This window comes from Equus asinus, chromosome 12 (assembly GCF_041296235.1).
Source record: "Equus asinus isolate D_3611 breed Donkey chromosome 12, EquAss-T2T_v2, whole genome shotgun sequence".
In the NCBI taxonomy this organism is placed as follows: domain Eukaryota; kingdom Metazoa; phylum Chordata; class Mammalia; order Perissodactyla; family Equidae; genus Equus; species Equus asinus.
In genome coordinates this window covers 80,775,932-80,797,663 of record NC_091801.1, presented here as the reverse complement: position 1 = coordinate 80,797,663, position 21,732 = coordinate 80,775,932, and the positions used below count along the sequence as shown (strand labels likewise).

General features: G+C 47.6%; 1 protein-coding gene across 3 annotated transcripts in view; it reads left to right on the top strand.

Moving 5' to 3' along the window:
- COL22A1 (collagen type XXII alpha 1 chain) overlaps window positions 1–21,732 on the top strand; it is a 292,948-nt gene that overhangs the window by 90,183 nt on the left and 181,033 nt on the right. For all 3 annotated transcript variants that reach the window (XM_070481652.1, XM_070481651.1, XM_070481653.1), the window contains 4 exons: window positions 1,380–1,496; window positions 5,241–5,285; window positions 7,816–7,878; window positions 11,308–11,346. In XM_070481652.1, the coding sequence (XP_070337753.1) occupies window positions 1,380–1,496; window positions 5,241–5,285; window positions 7,816–7,878; window positions 11,308–11,346 (264 nt within the window). The remainder of the gene's footprint in view (window positions 1–1,379; window positions 1,497–5,240; window positions 5,286–7,815; window positions 7,879–11,307; window positions 11,347–21,732) is intronic.

Sequence of the window (21,732 nt, the reverse complement as noted above, 5' to 3'; positions counted from 1 at the left end):
TGCAGTCCCAGCCTGATTAACAGACATTTGGTCTTGTCTGAAATGTCTATAAGACATTTGTTCCATAAGACATTTCGTCCATGTCCACAAGGCCCTTGATATTTGGTCCTGTTGAAAATGTCCATGAGCATATTTGGTCCATGCCAAATGGTTTTGGACAGGACCAAATATCCAGAATCCATTTTGGCATGAACCCAATGTCTCCATGGATGCTTTACACAGACTAAAGATGACCTAATATCAAGGACTTTTTGGTGTGGACCAGTATAGACATTTTGGACCGGACCAAATTTCAAGAACCTTTTGGCGTGGACCAAGTATCTTATGGATGTTTTGGACAGGACCAGATGTCCTGCAAAACCTAACCTCAGTCAGTACCACCTGAGGCCACAGGCCAAGCAATAAGGCCCAACTCTGGGGAGGGAGAGGCAGAGACTGGCAGCGTGTCCCTAGGAAGGGCTGACCAGTGCTCAGAGGACAGGAAGGCCACAGTGCTCTGGGCTTGTCAACCAAACAGGATAAGGCAGCTTGTGGTCAGACCTTGGAAGGGCAAGACACACCAGAGTTGGCCCCCAACTCTCCATGCAGGATCTGCCTCTCCCTGGAATCTCTCCACCGCTACCCCTTTTCAAGTCTCTCCCTCTCCAACCTCTTTCCCGAATCCTAATTCCAAGTCTGCTTGGAAGCTGGGAATAGTCATACAGCCTGCTTCCCAGGGTGAGGGAGGAAGTCCATGTACAATGCTTGGTAGGGCCAGTCCCCAGGACACAGTGAGTGCTTGGTCAGTGTGCCCTATCTCAGGACGATTACGGTGCACAGGCTCACAGTGGTGGTCGCTACCATAGACAGCTGGGAATTTGAAGTCAGATGGGCCTGACTGTTGAGAGAGAGGGTGAGGGGAGAAAGGAAAGGGATGAGGACAGATAAGAGTGTGAGAGAATAAAGGGAAGGGAGGGAGGGCAGTGGTGAGGTGGGGAAATAAGTCATTACTGAGCCCCTGCTGGGTGTGAGACACTGAGTGGGGTGCTTTAACATGTCCCAGTAAATAGCCCTCACTGCAGTATGGTGGAAACGCCCTTGTCCCCATTCTGCAGAGATTGACACTGAGGCTCAGAGGGGTCACGCAGCTCCTGCAGGTTGCTGAGAGGCCAGTGAAATGGCTGAGACTAGGTTGGCCCAGGCCGGTCTGACTCCAAGGCCTCACAGCGCCAGGACATGCGGGCAGATATGACTTGCCCTCTGTGCTCACCTTCAAGCATCCTCAGGGTTCCTGGCTTCCCTTTGCCTACATAGTTCTAAGGAAGGTCCAGACTGCGCCCCCTGCTGGGGAGCAGTGCTGGACGAGAAGCAGGTTCCGACTCTTAGAACTTTCTTTCCAGTGCCAGGTGACAGTGTTGAGAGAGCCTTCACCCCCGCCGCTACAACCTCCCACCGCCGGCAGTGAGCAGATCGGGTATTTGAAGACAATCAACTGCTCCTGCCCAGCTGGAGAAAAGGTACCCCTGCAATCCACCCTCAGCCTCTAGCCCGGAGCCCCAGAGTTGAACGGGGCAGGGTGGTCACTAGGATGGGCAGCGGAGGTGGGAATTTCCCATCATGCACATGGTCTGGATGGTCCAGGCTCTGGATGATTCTCAGGTCAGGGAACTTGGGACTCTTGTTTCTTGATTTGTGTGCACACTGGAGGGGAGCTCTTCAGACCAAGCTCTAATGAACGTTTCCCTGAAGTTACTAATGTATTCCTGAGGTTTTCCTGCCTCCTACTTTTATCCTCTCCACTCATGTGCAGCTAAATCAAAGTAGACGTGGTTTGAGAATGAGACTCAGAATGAGCAATGGCTGAGGGCTTACATGTGCATCCTCATCCCTTTCTTCTCAATGTTTCTTTCATTAGCCATACTCTATAACCTACTTACATATGTGAGTAGAGTTCTGTGCATCTTGTTTCTAATTTTAAAAACTAATGTGTTTCTATGAACAGTACCACCACCATCCACTAGCCTATATTAAATGTCCCATTGAGGGCCTGAGGCCTTCATCTGTTCTGTTTTTCTGCAGACCAGTGGCCCTTTTGATAAGAAAAAGATGTCTTCCACTGTTTGAGCAGAAATAAACAAAGAAGTACACAAGGATGACAAAAAGTAGAACTGTGCTGGAGAAGGTCTCCAAGAAGTTCTGCTGGACCCGTAGCCCCCGGGCCTGGATCTCCAGCCTGCGGTCTATCCATCGCTGTGTCTGCACCTCCCAGGGTGGGGCCAGCACACAGGAGGTGCTCAGTGACTTTCTGAGGGACTAGGGAGACGCAAAGATAGGAAATGATGGTTCAAGTTCATTGAAATGGACATATCTCAAATTTCCAGTTTTCTTTCAGTAAGCCTGTCCTGGCAGACTCCCCTCCTTCCCTTCTTTCCTCTCCTCTGTCTTTCACTCCCCTTTTTTTCCCTCCTTCTTTCTTCCTTGGGTGTAGCCAGACCCTGGGGCGACAGGGGTCACCAAGGAGCTCTCAATCAACATGAGTTGTCAACCCATGGCCCAACTTGCTGGAAGGCCAAGTGGAGCTGGCTCAGTCACGCTGCGAGCTGAGGTCTTTTCTGGGCAGAAGGTGAAGTGAAGGTACCTCAGCTTGGTGCCGGCCCGCAGGGTTAGGAACAGGGCAAGTTGGGAGCGGACCAGGGGGGTGCACACACAGTGCTGGGCAGGCTCCTCCTCTGCCCCCTGGCAGGCTCAGGGTGGCAACAGACAACCTGTTGATCCAGTTCTCGCCTGTCAATGAAATAACAAAAGCAGCTGTCTAAACCCAAATCCTTCGGAATCCTTTTCCATTAAGAACCCAGAATGAGAAGGGTAGCAGCTTTTTTAAGGTTTGGACCACCAGCCACTGTGCACACAGACAGACTGTGCCAGGAAGGGTGGCCAGCACTAGCTCTGTCCAGTCCACAGCTTTTCCTAGAGCCAGGCCCATGTCCTGGATGCATCTCACTGACGTTTCTGGGGTCCCTGGCATGGACCCCCGGGAGGGAAGTGTGGGGTGAAGCAGGCCTCCATCCTCATTTTCCCCCATCTTCCCACTCCCCAGCTCTAAACATCCCCGGGCTCCCCACTCACCTCCTTGTTGGGGCTTATGGATCCCCTCCCCTAGGCCTCCCACTTTGTGTGGCCTCTGGGGGGTCCCCAGTTGCCTTTCTGGCCTCATCTCACTCCACTTTCCCCTCCCAATTTCCACTCAAGGCAAGAACTTCTTATTCCTTGGAGGGGGTCATAATCTTTCTTGCCTTCTGGCATTTGCATATGCAGCCCCTTCTGACTAGAACATCTTTTCTCACTCCCCCTCTTTCATCTGGCTAATGCCTGCTGTTCTTTCAAGACATCCCCAAGGAATCCTTTCCCCAGCACATTATAGTCTATGTGATTTCCTTCCTCCCTCCCCCTGCCCCCTCTCCTGTCTCCCTCCCTCCCTTAACTCCTTCCTCCCTCCCATTATTCACCATCCATTCATTCAATAACTTATTTATTCAGCACCTGCCAGTTCCAAGACTCTGTGACCCTTTTCTCTCCCTGTGCTTCCATCTATCATAACTCCCATCTACCGTAACAATTATCACATTGGATTAAAAATATTTACTTGCCTTATTTCCATAACACTAGTTCCAGATGGCAGAGATTGAATCTTGACATGACTGTATTTTTAGCTACTGATATATAGCCTGACATCATTAGGTAATGGTTGAATTGATGGGTAGGTGGATCAGGGTATGAAAGATGGAAGGATAAGTGGTGGATGGGCAGATGAGAGGAAGGGATAAATGAACATGCCCTCTCTTTCTCGCTGGCAGGACAAGGTCTTGCTGTTCAAGGTTATCAACCAACTCACAAATTCTTGGCCTCAAACTCTGGGTGGCTTCACCCAATAACCCGTTCCTTTATTCACTCAATCATCCCTTATTTTTGACAAGAAACATTAAGAATCCACTGTGTGCTGAGCACTGAGGCTATGAGACACAGAAGATGTGGTCCTCGAAAGTCTACCACCTGGCTGAGGTACCCAGTAGCGCTGAGGCCTGTGCAGCCCCAGAGAGCTCACCACCAGGCCTGCTCAAGAACCTCTGGAGCACAGGGGGTGGGAAGGGGGCCTCTTTTCTGCTTGCCTCAGAAGAGGCCTCAACAACCACTTCACTAAACAGACATTGCCTGTCTCTTCCATCTTCAATTCCATAGAAAATGCAACACAAGCGGCCCAGGAGGTCTGAGCGTTCTCTCTTGGGAGGAGGACCTCTGGCCATGGGCAGGCGTGGCTTCCGGTGGTTTAAATCTTAGATTCAGTTTACAAAACATTCCCATTATTCACCTAGCTCAACACGATGCCTTTTGGGTCCACGTTTCCATCTCTAGAGCCAAACATCATGGTGAGCATGAACTGTGTACAGGTAGTCTGGTGGGCACCATGTGAGGTCAAACACACACAGAGAATCATTGATCTCCATTTGCATGTATAAATGACATCTGTGAATGCATTAACAAAAATATGTTCCTGAAGTAGCTAAGTACACAACTGTGACAGGAGTGTACATGGTTTTTAGTGATGGGTGGTTCATATGTGTAAATGGATATGGTGTCAGTTTTCATGAATGTGATGAGATTTACACATATACCATTGTATGAATCACGTTGCATTTGTTTTTAGTATGCCTGTTTACATGCATCTGTAACGTAACAGATCACATTTTTAAATCCAATAATAAGATCTTTTACACAAATAGCACATATTTTAAAAAGTGAACAATGTTTACTTTTAGAAGTAGCCTATAGCCATTATTTTGTTTTGTATTATATTTGTATCATATAGTACAATTGTACAACTTGTAATTGTATTTGTGCCTTGTTTTGTATTTTAGTGAATAATGGTTATATGAACCATTAGCAGGCTACATGATTTTTTTTTTAATTGGACTGACGGCATATTCAGGTAAAAATAGCGGTAGGGTGCCATCTTGTTTGTTTCTATCTTCAGTTCACCTATGGCTGCATTTGGAGACGATGTCAGAGTTCCCATGGAGGTTTACAGTTCAAGAGCGGGGGCTCTCAGCTCCAAAAAACCAGTTTTCTTGTCCAACTTGTTGGTCAGCACATGGCTTACCAAGAGACTGGCTCATGAGCCTGTAGGGTGGACAACTAACTACTGACGAGGAAGGGGAAAAATGAAAACGGAGCCTTAATTGTTTCCTTTGCCTTTCTTCCTTTAGGGTGAAAAGGGCTCTGATGGCCCCGCGGGGCTCCCCGGCCCAAAGGTCAGTACTGGAGTTGGCAGAGGCGCACTTTAGAGCCCAAGCAATCCTTTGCTTTGCTCTCCATGTAAGAAAGAGAAAAATTGGTTTGTCAGATCACTATCCTGCGGTATTTTGCTTTCAAGCTTGTTAAGGTAGAAGGATAGAGCAAGTGGCACAAAGTTTGGAACCTCTGAGGCTCTTCACTGATCAGAACCTCCGTTTCTGAGTCTGAAAGTCTGAGCAAGAAAGGGTTGGGTTACACAGCCCTGGCTCAGATCCTGTTCGCTCCAACAGGCTTAGCTCTCCGTGGTCAGCTAATTCTGCATCAATCCTTCAGGCATCTATATTGCAGAAACTCTGGGGGTTGGACCTTTAAAAGTCTATTTGTTTAGACTGTGTGTTCTGTTTGTTTAACCCGCATGAAATTGTTTTTGCACAAATTTTCCAAACTCACTAATTGCTCAAAGCCCAGTGTTTCCTCATGGGGTCTTTCTTCTCTCCTCAGTCATGGCTGCCTTTCTCTCACCATCATTCCCCAGGGATATAACATTTGCAGAGCTAGACAGGCCTCTCTTCCAGCATCGTTTTTTGGTCTCAGAAAACCATGACCCAGGGAGATGCAAATTGCCATGGTCACCCAAGGGCTGGGTGGAAGAGGTCAGCATCATCCAGTGGCCACTACCTGGTCTGGTGTTTGAAAGAGGCACGGAGAGTGGTGGTGGAAACACCTAGAGATGACTTCCCTCACTTCCTCTCCCTCCCCTGCGTTGCTTAGTTTTGCCTTTATTCAGTGCATCATTCTTGAGCACCTGCTAAGGTCCCTTTAGTCTTTCTTTTCTCCCTCCTCCCTGCCTCTGTATGTGAGTCCCTCATCTCCCTCCCTCTTTTCTCGCCCTGCCCTCCTCTGCCCCCTGCTCTGCTAGATGGGGAGCACAGGTACACACATCATCACATATGCACACACCGTCACACACACTTTCACATACACACTCCATCACACATATACACACCATCTCACACACACAGCCTCCTTGGCTCGCCTCCCCTGTTGCTGAAAGCAGCGGTCCAGGGGACTAGGCAGTTGGTGTGAGAAGGGGAGCAGGAGTTTCTGCCTCACTGAGCACCGCCTGGGCTATGACCTCAGCTCCTTGGCTGTCAGATGGAAGAAAAAAGCAGAGACATCTAGGGGTTTGTGAACTTATAAGTAGAAAATGTTTGTCTGGAGTAGTGCTTGTTTGTGGAATGTCTTTGCCAGTGTTGAACAGATCCAGGGCTGTGAGGGCAGCAGAGCCTGACCCCTGACACTGGGAGACAAAAGGTGGGGGAGAAGGAATCCTAAGGAGGGAACAGATACGTCCACCTGGGGGCAGGCCTGGCTCTCCCAGAGCTAATTTGCAAACATGGCCCTTTAGCATCACCAGACAAATGGTCCTAACCCATGGTTAAGACACTGAGCAAGCAGCTGTGTTCCCAATGGCTCCATTTATCTAGATTTAGCTCAGGTAGTGTCTGCAGTCACAGCCTGGTGTCTCCTGGGGGCCGAGGCCCGTTCTAGATGTGGGAACCTGACAGCGAATGACAGAGAGCCCTGTGCCCAGTGGGAAGAGAGAGAAGTGGAGCATCATATGGGGAGAGCCAGGCCGAAAGAAGACGCCCTAAAGCTACCAGGGAGGGCTTCAGGATGCCTTTCTGTGGGAGGCCCTGCTGAGCTGGGTCCAGTAGGATGCACAGGAGCTGCTCAGGAGAAATAAGACAGGGAAGGGCATTAAAGGCCAAGGAACAGCATAAACAAAGTAGCTATGTGTTCTCAGAGTGTAAAGCATAAAATAAAACTGCATACTGAGAGAAAAGAAAACTCGAAGAAACTGACTGAGGGCTCCCGTGTCGTGCACCCAAGCCTGGCTTGGGTTGCCTCATGGGCCAGTAGGAGATTTGGGCTCCAGTACCATGCCTGGCCCTTGGTGAATCTTTTCTTCCCTTGCAGACCTTGTTTTCTCCTCTGCCTGCCCTCCCTCTCTTCATGGATAGTTGTGAGGGTTCAGGGCCCTCATGGGCACAGACTCGTCACACAAATGGCATAATCAGGGAACCCTGATTGACCCCTGGCACTTTTCAAAGCACCGCCGTGCTCTTAGTCTTGTGTGTGCTCATGACAGCATGCCCATTCACAGAGGAGGAGCCCGAGGCCCAAAGAGCAATGATGCTCTCATGCTAAGCAACAGGGCAGGGTTTGAACCTGGGGCTTCTAACTCCCCTTCTGCGGGCCTGGCCATGGACCAGCAGCATGGCCATTCCCAGGGACAAGCGTGCGATGCTTTCATCTACTCTCTTTCCCAAGATGTCCCTAGTTCCTGGGATTAAGAGATTGGGGAAATTATTCAGATGCTTCCTCCGTCTCTAGGGGTGGCAAGCGTGGACTCTTGGTGCAGTCAGCAATGATAAAATCAGAGGTTTCTAGGGAGTTGGGGCAAGGTTGATGGTGGGCAGCCTGTGTCAGGGAGCTCTGTTGGAGGACCTGACCCAATGCTCATCTCTGGTTTCAACCCCTCAGGGAGACATGGGAGCCACTGGGCTGGTTGGAGCTCCTGGACCCAAGGGAGAGAAAGGCGACGTGGTGAGTAACAAGCCCCCTCTCTGCATGGCTAGTGTGGGAGACCCAGTGCTTTCCCCCAAACATGCATGTCAGCTAGAATGGGCTGAATGCCTAGGAACTACTTGTCTATAAAATGCCTGATCCATTGGAGATGGTCAGTGAATGGCAGTTGTCTGTATTTTCCATTATAATTAGTTCCTTCTAGGTTTTCAGTGCTCAGGGGGAAACCCCAGACTACAAGACAAAGCCTGTCCCCTTGAAGAATTAACCTGTCAAATGCAATTCACTCAGTATCCCACACTGTCATCATCCAACAGCTCATTGCCAAGCTGTACCATCTGCTCTTCGTAGGTGCTTCCTATGGATTCTCTCATTTCTCCTTATTACAACATTTTAAACATAGTCTCTTCACTTCCCTAATGGGAATGACACAGAATTTTCAGACTTGAATGACTTGCCCGTGATATGGAGCCTGGATGTGGCAGAGGAAGAATTTGATCCTGCACCGGTTTTAATCTGAGTCTTGTGCTCACTTGCTGTGCCACCCCGTCACCTATGCTGTACACGCTTACCTCCTACGTATAGGTAGGAAGCACCTGCTCTGTGCAAAATAACACGGAAGGAAGAAGAGCTGTTAACATTTCACAACACTAACTGTGTGCCCGGCTCTGTGTTATGTGCTTTACAGATTTCAGGCTCATTTAACCCTCACATCAATTGGGTGAGGTGGGGCCTAGCATCTTACCTAAGCACCAGAAAAAAATGGGGCAACAGAAACTGCCTGTGAGAGGGCATAGATGTCAGATTTAACAGACAGAGTTTACAAAGTAGCCACTAAAACTATGTTCAAAGAACTGGAGAAAACCATTGTTAAAGAAGTAAAGGAAGGCATTGTGACAATATCTCATCAAACACAGGATACAAATAAAGAGAAATTGTTAGAAAGAACCAATGGAAATTCTGAAGTTTAAAATTATAATCACTGGAAAAAAAAATCATTAGAGAGACTCGACAGTAGATCTGAACTGGCTGAAGAAAGAGCCAGCATTCTTAAAGATAGATCAGTAGAGATTACATCATATGAAGAACAGAGAGAGAAAATAATGAAGAAAAATGAAAAGAGCCTCAGAGAAATGTGGGGACCCGTAAAGTACACCAATATGCACATAATGGGAGTACAAGAAAGAGAGAAAGGAGGAGAAAAGGCATTCAAAGAAATAATGGCTAAAAAATCCCAAATTTGGCAAAAAAGCAGTAATCTACACATTCAAGAAGCTCAATAAGCTCCAATCGAAATAAACACAAAGAGATCCATCCTCAGAAACATCAGGGCAAAAATGCTGGAAGATAAAGAGAAAATTTGGACAGCAGCAAGAGAAAAAAATGACTCATCATGTCCAAGGAAACCCCAATAAGATTATCAGCTGACTTACCATCAAAGAGTTGAGGCCAGAATGCAGTGGGATGACAAGTCCAAAGTAATAATTATGACAATGTATTATTGAGTGTTTAACAAATATGTATAATAATAATAGCAAAAAGAAAGAGGGGGAATAGGGAATAGATCTGCATAGGAGTATGTTTCTAAACCTCACTGGAAGTAAGTTAGTATAAATCTGAAGTGGATCCTGATAAAGTAAAATGTATATGGTAAAACCAAGAGCAACCTCCAAGAAAATAACTCAAAAATATGTGGTGAAAATATCATTAAAGAGATTAAAATGTTGCACTAAAAAGTACTCATGTAATGCAAAATTGATCAGTAAAGGAGGAATAAAGGAACAAAAAAGGACAGGAGACATAGCAAACGAAAAGTAAAAAGGCGTATGTAAATTTAACTATATCGATGATAACATTACATGTGAACATACTAAACAAACCCACTAAAAAGCAGAGGTTTTCAGACTGGACATGAAAACAGGATCCAACTATATCCTGTCCGCAGGAGACACATTTTAGAATCAAAGATACAAATAGGTTGAAAGCAAAAGGATGGAAAATATACATTCTGAAAATAGAAAACACAAAAAGTTGGAATGGCTATACTAACATCAGACAAAATAGACTTTAAAACCAAAAACTATTAAAAAAGAAGAGGGACATTTCATAGTGATAAAAGCGTCAATCCTTCAAAATATGTATAACGATTATAAACATATGTGCACTAACAACAGAGCCCCAAAATCCATGAAGCAAAAACTGACAGAGTTGAAAGGAGAAATAGATAATCCAATGACAATGGTTAGGGACTTCAATACCTCACTTTCAATAAGGTTAGAACAACTGGGCTCTTGGAGAAATCGGAACCCTCATACATTGCTAGTGTAAAATGGTCCAGCTCCTTTGGAAAACAGTCTGGCAGGCTTTAAAAGGTTAAATATAGAATTACTATATGACTCAGCCATTTCACTCCCACGTATATACCAAAAAGAAATGAAAATGTATGTTCACACAAAAACTTGCACACAAATGTTCATCGCAGTGTTATTCATAATAACCAAAAAAGTAGAAACAACCCAAATGTCAATCACTTGATGAATGGATAATAAAATGTGTGTTATATTTATGCAATGGCACTTACTCTGTAATAAAATGAAGTATTGATACATACTACAACATGGATGAACCTTGAAAATGCTTTGCTAAGAAAATATTGGCTGGGCCGGCCTGGTGGCGCAGCGGTTAAGTGCGCATGTTCCGCTTCTGCAGCCCAGGGTTTGCCAGTTTGGATCCCGGGTGTGGACATGGCACCGCTTGGCAAATCATGCTGTGGCAGGCGTCCCACATATAAACTAGAGGAAAATGGGCACGGATGTGAGCTTAGGGCCAGTCTTCCTCAGCAAAAAGAGGAGGATTAGCAGCAGATGTTAGCTCAAGGCTAATCTTCCTCAAAAAAAAAAAAAAAAAGAAAGAAAGAAAAGAATGGCTATGAAGCCAGTCGTAAAAGCCCACATGTTGTATGAGTTCATTCATATAAAATGTCCAGAGTGGGCAAATCTAGAGAGACAGAAACTAGATTAGTGTTTGCCTAGGGCAGGGCATGGGGGGAAATGGGGAGTGACCAATAATGGGTATGGAGGTCTTTTTGAGGACATGAAAACGTTCTGAAGTTGATTGTGGTGATCGTTGCACAAGTCTGTAAATATATTAAAAACCATTGAATTGTACGCTTTAAATATGTGAATTACACAGTATGTGGATAATATCTCAATAATGCTGATATGGAAAAAAAAGAATAGTACCATAATATTGAGTTATTGGCAAAATTAGATGATACTTGAGAGAATCAGCACTCAATAAATACATAGTTATCACCTCTTTTGGAGGCCCCTTGGCTGAGCTGATGAGGAAGCATCTGACCATCTCAAATCCCAGGTGCTGCCCCATGCGTGACGTCACGCCAGGGAGATGCTCTGTCCTGAACCTTTGCCTTCTGCTTTCCTTTTCTAGGGCAGAGGGCCTTTCGTCCAAGGAGAAAAGGGCGAAAAGGTAAGCCTCTCCCTTTTCTCACACCCTCCAGGGCTGCGGGGTGGCTGGCTGGGCAGGTTTGCGTTTGGGAGAGGTGTGTGCTACTGTTGTGCTGCCTGGTAAGAATGTGGGTGGGAGAGAAGAGGTCTCCTGGGCTGAGCGCCCGGCCTCAGTGTGTGTCCTCCCTGTCTCGGGCACTGAAGTGTGCAGAGCGGTCAGGGCTTCCAGGCAGAGAGAAGACTGTGTGCGCATTATGTAGGGGTAAGTGGAGGAAAGCGTTTGCACAGGAGCTGGCTGTTTGCAGTGCTTAGATGGCACTCACAGGGGGTGGAGTACAGAGCTGCAGAAGTGGCCCAAGGACCAGCATGCAGGGCATTAAATATCAAAACGTGTTTAGGCCTTGTTTGCAGTGGTAGGAAGGCACTGAAGGGTCTGTGCGTGGTCAGACCTGCTGAGAGTGTTTGAATAGCAGGTGCCGATAGATGTGAGAGAGGGGAGACCAGAGGAATTTGGGCAATAGTCAGGAGGTGGTTGCAGAAGTTTAAAGGGGAGATGACAAGGGACAGAGCCTATAAACGTTCTCCCCACGTATGAATGTTGCACCTTCTTTCACCTTTATCATAACATGCACAAGGTCAACACAGCCTGGGACATAGGGCGTTCCTTTGGAATAGGAAAGCTTTCTTACGGTGTTAGCCTATAAGGAGAAATAAAAAGCAGAGTCACTAAAATGCCATTTTCCACTCACACCAGCTATTAAAAATATATCCTCCATTTCCCAGGAGAGGCAGCAACGAGACTGTATAGCATACATTTATGTTGATTATTTCACCGGAGTCCAGGCTCTTGTAGACTCAGAATGTGGAGCCGCTGGACCTCGGGCTAGTATCGCTGCTCAGAGGAGGCTCACGTGAGCTCCTTGCCCTGGGCTGGTTGTGTAAACCAGGTGCCACTATGTTCAATTACAGTGGACCGAGAGACCTCAGTGGCCTGCCCATGCTCTCCTTGTAAGTACCTTTTATTTAGTCCTTCCACATCTAGAGACTTACTCTAAGGAGGTAAGTCAAGGATACGTGCAAGTACACACTCACGGGTTTCATTCAGTGTAATTTATAAGCAAGACCAGAAACAAGCATAGTGCTGCATCATGGGCAGAGGGTAAAATAAGTCATTATACAGCTAAATAATGAGATGTCATCCAGAAATGCAAAATCACATTTAGAAGAATCATTAGTGATCTACAAAATGAAGATAATATTTTGCTAATTTTTAAAACACATTGCAGAATATCTACGCAATATGACCCCAGTTGTGTGTGCAGGTGTGTTTGCCTATGTTTGTGTATGTGTAAGAGAGAGACAGACAGACAGAGAGACAGGGAGAGAGGACAGAGAGAGAGACTCTGAGAACAAATCCCCATCATTAACCACTGGTTGTCTGTGGGTAACAAAGTCGTGAGAGTATTTATTTTCCCCCTTGTATTTCTTGGTGTCTTCATTTATTCCATATTGAGCTCCTCTTTTTTTATCCCTATTACAAGCACCAGCATGCACACACACACACAACAGGTACAGCACAAGAATACACAGCACTTTGAGAGGCAGTGTGACACACAGCATAACATGGCTTTGCACCAGGCAGACCTGGTTCAGGAGACTCAGCCACTTGCTAGCTCTGCCATCAATTTTGAGTCTGGGCCTCCTGACACCTAAAATGGGGCTCACGGCGGCCACTCTCCATGGTTCCGTGTGGTTTAAAAAGCAGGGCGCCTGGAACATAGGTGCACAGATTCAGCAACTGCTTCTGTAGCTGCCGGCATGCTTGGTTCCTGTGGGCCCAGAGCCGGAGCACAGGGCCTTACCAGGACAGCCAGATGCTCCTCAGTGTCAGGACTGGGGCTGTCGGAGCCCTTGAAGGGTCCAGCAACTCCTGGACTGGCCTATCCTCTGACTGACGTGTTGTCCTTCTTGCGTGTTGGTGTCACTAGCAGGAACAGCCAGGCCTCCTTTCTCCCTTGAGCGGCAGGTGCATCGCTGACTCGTCCCTTCCCGTTGAGGTCAGGATAGGCAGCCTTATTCTCCTGAGGCCTGGAGGCACCTCCCTGGTGCCCCCAAGCCCTGCCTGCGGCACCACATGCAGGACCGGAAGCTGCGGGTCACAGTTGCAGTTGGGAGACCTCCTCACGTATTCAGTGCTGGCAGGAGAGACGGGCTGCTGAACAGACTCTGGCACTTCCGGCTCTGTCCTCGGTTGACATTCTCCTGCAGTTGGGCATTTTTAGCAAAGTCTGAGTCTAGATTCTGCCACATATTAGCTGTATGATTCGAGGGTGAGTCACCTGCCTCTCTGAGCTTCTGCTTCTTCATCTGTAAGAATGAGGTGATGGGAGGAGATGATGCACAAAGGCCCTTGCAGGCGGCAGCTCTGAGATTTGGTAATCAGCCCGCCCCAGCCTGAGCCCCTGGGGCTCTCTTCCGTAACTTGGAGTCTCTGCTTCCCCCACAAGGATGAGGGGGTCAGGGTGGGTCAAGGGGACCAACAGAGTCCACCGAGGAAAGAAAGCCACTGGTGACTAATGCGCTAGGACAGGGCGTAACAAACAGTTTCTTTGCTTGAATATTCTCTCCGAAGCAATTGCAGAGTGCTGGGGGGCTGGATGGACTGGAGCCTGGTAGGTCTAGGAATCATATGACTCTGATTCTGGCTGTGTAGTTTTGCATTTTTGCCGTTGTAGTTAACCACCTGACCATGTGCATTGGCCTCTAAGAGGGCCAGGCACCATGCATGGTATGTCCCATACTTTATGTCTCATCATTAAGACAACACTTCGGGGAAGGCACTGCAATGCCCATTTCACAGATGAGGAGAACACAGCTTAGAGGTCAAGTGACCTTCTCAAGGTCACACAGTAAGATGGCTAGAAAACACAATCACTGGTTATTATTAAGATGAAAGGAAGTGGGAGGGCCGATTGAATTTCCCCTTCCCCAGCAGCTGAGGAAACTGAGGCTCAGAGAAGGTGAGTGACTGGTGCAAAGTCACACAGCTGAAAACTGCTGGAGAACTTGGCCTCCTGACCCTCCCAGGCCGACACTGCCTCTGTGGTGCCCCCCATCAAATGCCCAAGACTGTTGTGCGGTGCCGTGGTCCTGGGCTGCCTCTGCCCCTTGTTTCGGAAGCTAGTCTCCTCTCTAGTTCCTGTTCCACCTCATATTTACCAGGGGGTTCTTGGAGTGAATCTCTCTCAGTGTTTTACTATATATGAAATCAGGCTAAGGTAAAGGGGGAAGGTAGCATTTTAGGGGATGCCCCAAAAGAGCTGCCCACGGCCCAGGTGTTGGTGACATGGAAGAAGAGAAAGGGAGGGATGGATCCTCCTTCAAAGGGGTTGGGAGACAGCTGGGATTAAATAAATACTTGTCAAGTGGGTGAATGGATGAGAGGAATGCAGACCTCTGTCATCCAGGACCAAGGGCCAGCTAGAGTCAGTGGAGGGATCACAGACTGTGCAGTGGAGCAGATCCAGCTTCAAATTCTGGCTCCACCTCATGTTATCCTTAAGTGTGTCTGTCCTTGGTCTACTCTGAGCCTCAGTTTCCTTTTCCATGAAAGGAGGCAGAGGCGATAATAGTGGTTCCTACATATGAGGTTGCTGGGAGGATTAAAGGAGAAACTAGACATCAAGGGTTTGACACAGCGCCTGGCACAGCCACGCTCAGTAACTGTGACGCTGCTCTTCTCGTTTCTCTATCATAATTTTCGGTGCTGTTTTGGTGGTGATGATGATGAGGGGTTTAGCCACTGCTCTGGGCTGGTTTGGAACAATTCAGGTGGTCAGGGAGAGCAGGGAGGCAGTGATGACCTCCGTGCCCCTCCTGCCCCTTGGTTCTTCGATGTTGAGAAGAAGAATAAGCACGATGAGGATGTCTGCGTAAGCTTTCCTTTGGGTGGGGCCTGCGTCAGTCCGTAATCCATGCAGACGTGGTCTGCAGAATCAACTGGACCATGAGCCCCACAGGTAGAAAAGATTTAGAAATAATAAAAACAGGGACAAAGTGTGCAGTCTCCAGGGAGCTTCCTTTTGGTGCATCCTGAGAGTCCTTCTCTGGGGGACCGGAGCCTTCGGGGGAAGAACCCCGCGGAGCCGCTCCGTGATCCTCCCTTCCTGGACCCACAGCGCCCTCTGGTGTTTGGAAGCAGAGCGTCGGCTCCAGTTTTCCTTTTCAGGGCTCCTGCCTAAGCGCTGTTGGGGGCATCTCTGCCGTTCTGGGGTTGCCCTCTTTTCCTTAGAAATCTGGAGTCTGGGGGAAGGAGGACAAAGGGAGCCTTGGTTCTGTGCTCAAACGTGGGCTCAGGTGAAGGAAAGAAAGCAGGTTTGGGGAGTTGGGCAGACCTGTTTTGGATTCCAGCTCTGCAATGGCTGTGTGATCTTTGGTTAGTGTCTCTCTGAGCCTCAGTTTCCTCGTCTGTAAAGTGGGGCCATGGACGCCTACTCCCTGGGGCTGTTGGGGGATTGTAGGAGGTTGATAATGCCTGTGAAAGCACCTGGCTTAGGCCCTGGCACCTGGTAGGGGCATCTAAAAATTTATCCCTTGTCTTATTCCTTTCCTTAGTCTGCTAGAAGCTACTCTAAAGTCCATAAGAGAGTGACATATGTGTTGTTTTGTTTAACAGCACTCAAGAACCCAGCAGGTGGGAGAGAGTGGTGGGTTCACAGAGTCTAAACCTGGGTTGGGCTCTCTGGGGACTCATTCACCAATTCAGTGGAGGAGACAAGCATGCAAATTCCGGGCACACAGTCGTCTTTTTTTCTTTCTCTCTCTCCTTTTTTTTTTTTTTTTTTTTTTTGGTAAGAAAGATTGTCACTGAGCTAACATCTGTGGCAACCTTTCTCTGTTTGTATTTTTGACACCGCCACAGCATGGCTTGATGAGTAGTGTGTAGGTCCGCACCAGGGATCCGAACCCATGAACCCCAGGCCACCAAAGTGGAGTGCGCAAACTTAACCACTATGCCACCAGACTGGCCATGTGGTCGTCTCTTAAGAGTGTGGTTCTTCTTACTTGTCCTTAAGCAAGTCAGGTTGTGCTGTCTCCACTCCCCATCCTGTTACACACACAGAGAGTGACGACACTGTTGGGAGACCCTGCTGAGGCCACAGGGTGTTGGGGGTGGAGGAGCGGACAATTGTCACATCAGCAAAGCACTTTGAGGCTTTCCTAGGGAATACTCAGTGTTGTGCTGCTGGCGGGTGCTTAGAAAATGAAACCAATTTCTAGGTAATTATCATAAACACAATTCATATGAGGGGAAAACCAGATACAGAAACGAAATGACCCTGAGCTGACTCCGTTCTTTATAAGCACTCTTAACAACTGCAACCACACAAAAATGGGATCAACCTAATGGTGGGTGTAAGTGAAAATTAGGAAGACTTTATAATGGGGAGGTGCGCTCTCAACATGATGCAAAAGAAACGGTAGAATAGGAAGCCATATGGGCTCACACATGAAAAGATGTGTGTGCAGTAAAAATGGCCAAGGCACTGGGGTAGTGGGATTTGAGATATTTTATATATTTTGTTAGTTTTCTCTTCATGGTGCTACAACATTAGTACATCTGTAGACATTTAACCAAATACTAGATCTTAATATAATGAAAATCCTTTTAAATATAGCCTGTCCACAGTTGTTTATGTGTGAAATCCAAAAGCAATGTGATTTTGGAGGGAAGAGCCCTCTCTCCCAGTCTTGGGGATTTGCTGAATGCTGGATGGTGTGATGCCTGGTGGGTCCAGATGGCAGAACATGGCAGTGACTGAAGCCCAGGCTTTGGGAGCCCACTGCTGCCCCAGTCTGGCTGCATAACCTTGGCGAGGTCATTACAATCCCCAGTGCCTCAGCTTCCTCGCCTGTCCACTGAAGATGATAGCAACAACGATATGCTCTGGTAAGGTTGATGTGAGGGTTCAGTGACTTTATCCATGGAAAGAACTTAGCAGGGCACCTGGAAATCATGCCTTCAGAAAGCATCAGCAAGAATCAGGTCTGAGCCATCCTGGCACTGGGTTCCCTGAGCGCAATGATCAATTCAGGCACATTACCTCTATCAGTTCAAACCAAACAAAGTCAGTGCTTTCACTTAGAAGCCTGGAGACAGATGTGCATTCCCCCTGGGCCTGCGGCTGTGAGGCTGAGGGCTTTGAAATCCCTGAGCCATTTGCTACCATGAAGTGAGCCTGTTCAAGAATGGTGAAGGTGACACTCAGCAGTTGGACCCTTGTAAGTGGCATTGCTGAGTGGAGTCAAGGCTCAGCTAAGCCAGCACCTCTACCTGTTCAGCGACGTGGAGCAATGCATTTCCTGTGAGGGTTCTTTGTTTTCTTTGTGAAGAGAAGCTAGTGTTAGTTTACAGTTAGAGTTGGGTTGGGATTTAGAAGGAAGCCTTCCGTCAGGGACTGGCCTAGACCAGGTCATGGAGATGGGTCAGCACTGAGTTATGAGGAGACTCGGTTTCCCTGAAGTGGAGGGTGACAGAGGACAGAGTAGGGGGGAGCTTTCAGCTCCTCATCAAGTCTGGATTGCACCATATAGACGGTGAGGGCTCTTGGGACCCACAGGGGATGAAACCGGGGCAGAGTGTCCCATGAATCCATGCCTGGGTCAGCAGCTCAGTAGCCAGCATTTGGTGGAAAGGAAAAAAGTCTCAACAACAACCACCAAAAAGTCCTTTCTTAAGCATTTCCACAGAAATCCATATGGCAATAAATAAAACTTCATATGGATTTTGTGCTCAGATTTCACAGTGTGGTGCACTAGAAAAAATATGCGAGCAAATATGAGGAACTCAGCTGAATTTTATGGAGCTGGTTGACTCAGTAGCAGACCGAATTTTAGGTCACGTAAACGTTGGTTTCTTATCTTTTATGGTTTTCTTCCGTTTTTCTGGGGACAATGAACCTGACGGGACGAGCATGGTGAAAGGAGTCTGAGGCAGACAAATAGCAGAGGCAGTTCTGATTTCCTGGGCTGCTGTCTTCTCGAAGTTTCGACTGCTTGTCCAGAAGAGGATGCAGGGCCGTGTGCAGTGGGGCTGGGTGTGCTGAAGTCCGAGCATAGGAGAGTCTTTGTGGGTCGGTCCACCATGGAGCTAAACAAATAAGGTGCCAGTTGAAAAACTGCGGAGAGTCCAAGGCCATCATGATGAAATTAAGGAGGGAAGCCAGGTTCAGAGCAGTCAGCTGATGTGGCCTGGTCTCCAGGGCTGAGAAAAGCAGATTCTGTACATGTATATTCCAAATGAATAAGCCCAGGGCTTTCTGTCCTCTGATGACTTGAAGTGGGACAAAGCAGGCTCCTCCACATTGCTGTGGACCTTGAAGCATACAGCCCCTCATGAAAGGCGGCTGGCTTGAGGGGCATTGGGGACCCACCTGCCAAAATGTGACTGCCAGCAGTGGGTCAGCTCCAAAGGCCTTCCTTCAGCTTAAACCCACTGCCCCATTTAAAACATGCAAGTGCACGTGGATTTGTGTTTGATTTTAAAATGCTGCTGTTATCACATCGTCTCCTGCGGACATATAGCTCAGCTGCTCCATGTTACTTGGCAGATAAAGTCCCATGTGTTTGGGGTGCCCTTCCCCCTACTGTCATGGGGCTCCAAGTGACCTTTCCCTCATATTTGTCTCCTGCTGATTCTGGGTTTGTCTTTCTCAGGATGTTCATCAAGGGTTCTCAGGATGTTTCTCAGGGGTTCATTGCTCTCTGGATGTTTCTTCCTCCATGGCATTGATTCCTCCTCCTTGCACGTCCACCATTCCCCTCTGCCTATTGACCTCCTGGGAATGCTTCTGATCCAGTAACCTGCGAGGTGTCCAGCACAGAGCCAAGTATTCCCACGGACTTTGTCTTGCTCATTCCTCCCAGTGAGTGCAGTGGAAGGCACCGTTATCAATATTACGTGGAAAAGGCCACTGAGACTAAAGAAAACACACACACACACATTGATGTTTTCACTGTAGGAAGCTGTAGGAAGAGGACAAAGTAGTTTATAATAAGCTCAGGCTTGTTCAGAATCATAGCAACTGCCCACTGAGGGCCAGGCACTGTGCTAGAGGACTGGAGAGGAAGAGCAAAATGAGGGACACAAACTCTGGAGTCTGATTAATTCAGTCATCTGCACCTGAGAGTAGAGGTCGGGGATTCAGGGGACGATGAAGAGAGTCTAGAAAAAGATCACTCTGGCCACCGCATGGCTAATTGGGCAGAGCTGGTAGTAGCTAGAAGCGATGTTCCCACTCAGCACTGTTCCTGATGGGCTCCTGGTCTGGGCTCACCAAGGCCCTCTCCTCTGAAGCAGTCACCTCAGTGCCTGGGCTCCTATGGTAGTGGACAGTCAGAGCTGCTCTCACAATGACACTGCTCTGATGCCAACATGACAGACACAGCTTGTGCGTCCAGAGTGTCAAAGAACGGATCTTTCCCACCAGGGCGAGTTCTTTCTTTGGTGTCTTTCAAAGGCAGGCTCTATTTGAGATGGTGGGCTGAGGGGATTTTGTGGAGGTAGAAATGGACTTCAGAGGTGGGTGGAGAATGAGGAGAAAGGAGAGGATCCTGCTACGTATGGATTTTCTTCCTGACGCCTCCTTTCCAGAGCAGTAACCAAGAGAGGTCTCCAGAAAACATAAGATGCTTCTGCACAGAAGGGGTTTCTGGTATAAGTGAAATATGTGGCATTGCAAGAGGTTAGTGGGCATGCTTTTATCTTCTTGCTTCTTTCTGAAAGGGTGGGGTGGGGTCATTAGCAATAGCAGCCATGCAAAAATCAGTAGGGACATTTGGTGATTTTATCTGGAACAGTATAGTAACTTTGTCTCAAAAAAGGTGCCATGTAGTGGAAAGGATCATGACATCAACCTGTTGTTGACCTCTTGATATGTGCCAGCTGTTCATTTTGTAAGTCTCAGCCTCCTGCAGCCCCTTTAAGGAGTCTGGAGCGTGCCCGAGGTCACAGGGCTGGTGGGTGACCAGGGCTGAGGCCATGTCTCTCTGGCTCTAGATCCCCACTCTTAACCACTCTGCTGGCCAGTTCCACTTCTCTGTCCTCTCCCCAAAGTGGTGCTCATCTCTGGGAATTCTTGACCCTCTAAAACCATATCCCTTGTGGGAATCAACTTATTTTATGTAATGACTACATTGTAGAGCCTCTGAGTCATAAAATATAAATTATATGTGTGTGCTTGTATGTGTGAAACTTCTGAGATGTATTTATGCCATTTGCCTCCAGCTCCGGGTCTTTCTCTGTTTACAGCTGGCTTATCAGCGCCCCCGTCTCCTATTCTTAGCCTGTGCATTATTCATGGTTATTGAGTTGGATAACTGTGGTTGAGTGCCTTCTATTTTTATAATAATTAAAGGTTTTAGGGTAAAATAAGTTTAGCTGCTTGTTTGCCCTCAAATAGCTTTGTAAGTTGGGGGCAAAATGCTGAGAGTTAGAATAAATAAAGGTGTTTAAGACCCTGTCCGTGCTGCTGAAGGACCTGTTGGAGAAGTTTTGAGTTCATGGAATCTCACAGCCCCGGGCAGAACTGGAATAGCAAAGACTACAATTTTTCCCCAGCTCTGTCTGACACTCAGGCACTCATGAGGTCTAATGGACCAGTCACAGGACCAACGGCTTCATACAGGAGAGTGAGAGCACTTATGGGAAGTTACCGGTAAATGCTGGACAGCTGGACTGCTGGACTGGGAGGGCAGAGGAGGCTAAGGGTGTGGACCCTAGACACAGACTGACTGCTCAGCCACTTTTCAGCTGTGTAACATTTTGCAGTTACTCAACCCCTGGACCCCTTGCTTTCTTCATCTATAAATTGGCGACTGTAATAGTATTCACCTCAGAAGGTTGCTGCGAGCCTTCATGAGCTAATGAAAATAAATGACATATTTGTAAAAAGGGCTCATAGATAAGTATAATTGCCATTACACCAGCATGGTGCTCCATTTTTTATACACCAAATGACGTCTTCTGTGTCCTCTGCATCAACGAGGTCTTATCACCAGGGGCAGCTGACAGCTGCAAAATGTCAGAGCCCCCGCCTCCCCCTGAGGAGGACTTCTGTAACTCCAAAGCATCAGGAAGCCTGGAGAGTGTTAGGGAGCATGTTCCAGGTGGGCTGACATAGAGCTGGAGGGCGTGCTTTCATTTCTTCAGTTCATCCAAAATAACTCACAGAGCATCTAAGAATAATGACAGTACCTGGTATTTATAAGTACTACTGTCTACCAAGACCCGTGCACTTGCTAATTAGTTTTGAGGTAGATATTGTTATCGTCATTTTACAAGCTTATTAACCGTGCGACCAGGTACACGTGACTTTATCTGTCTGGGTGGCCGAGCCAGGAACTGAGC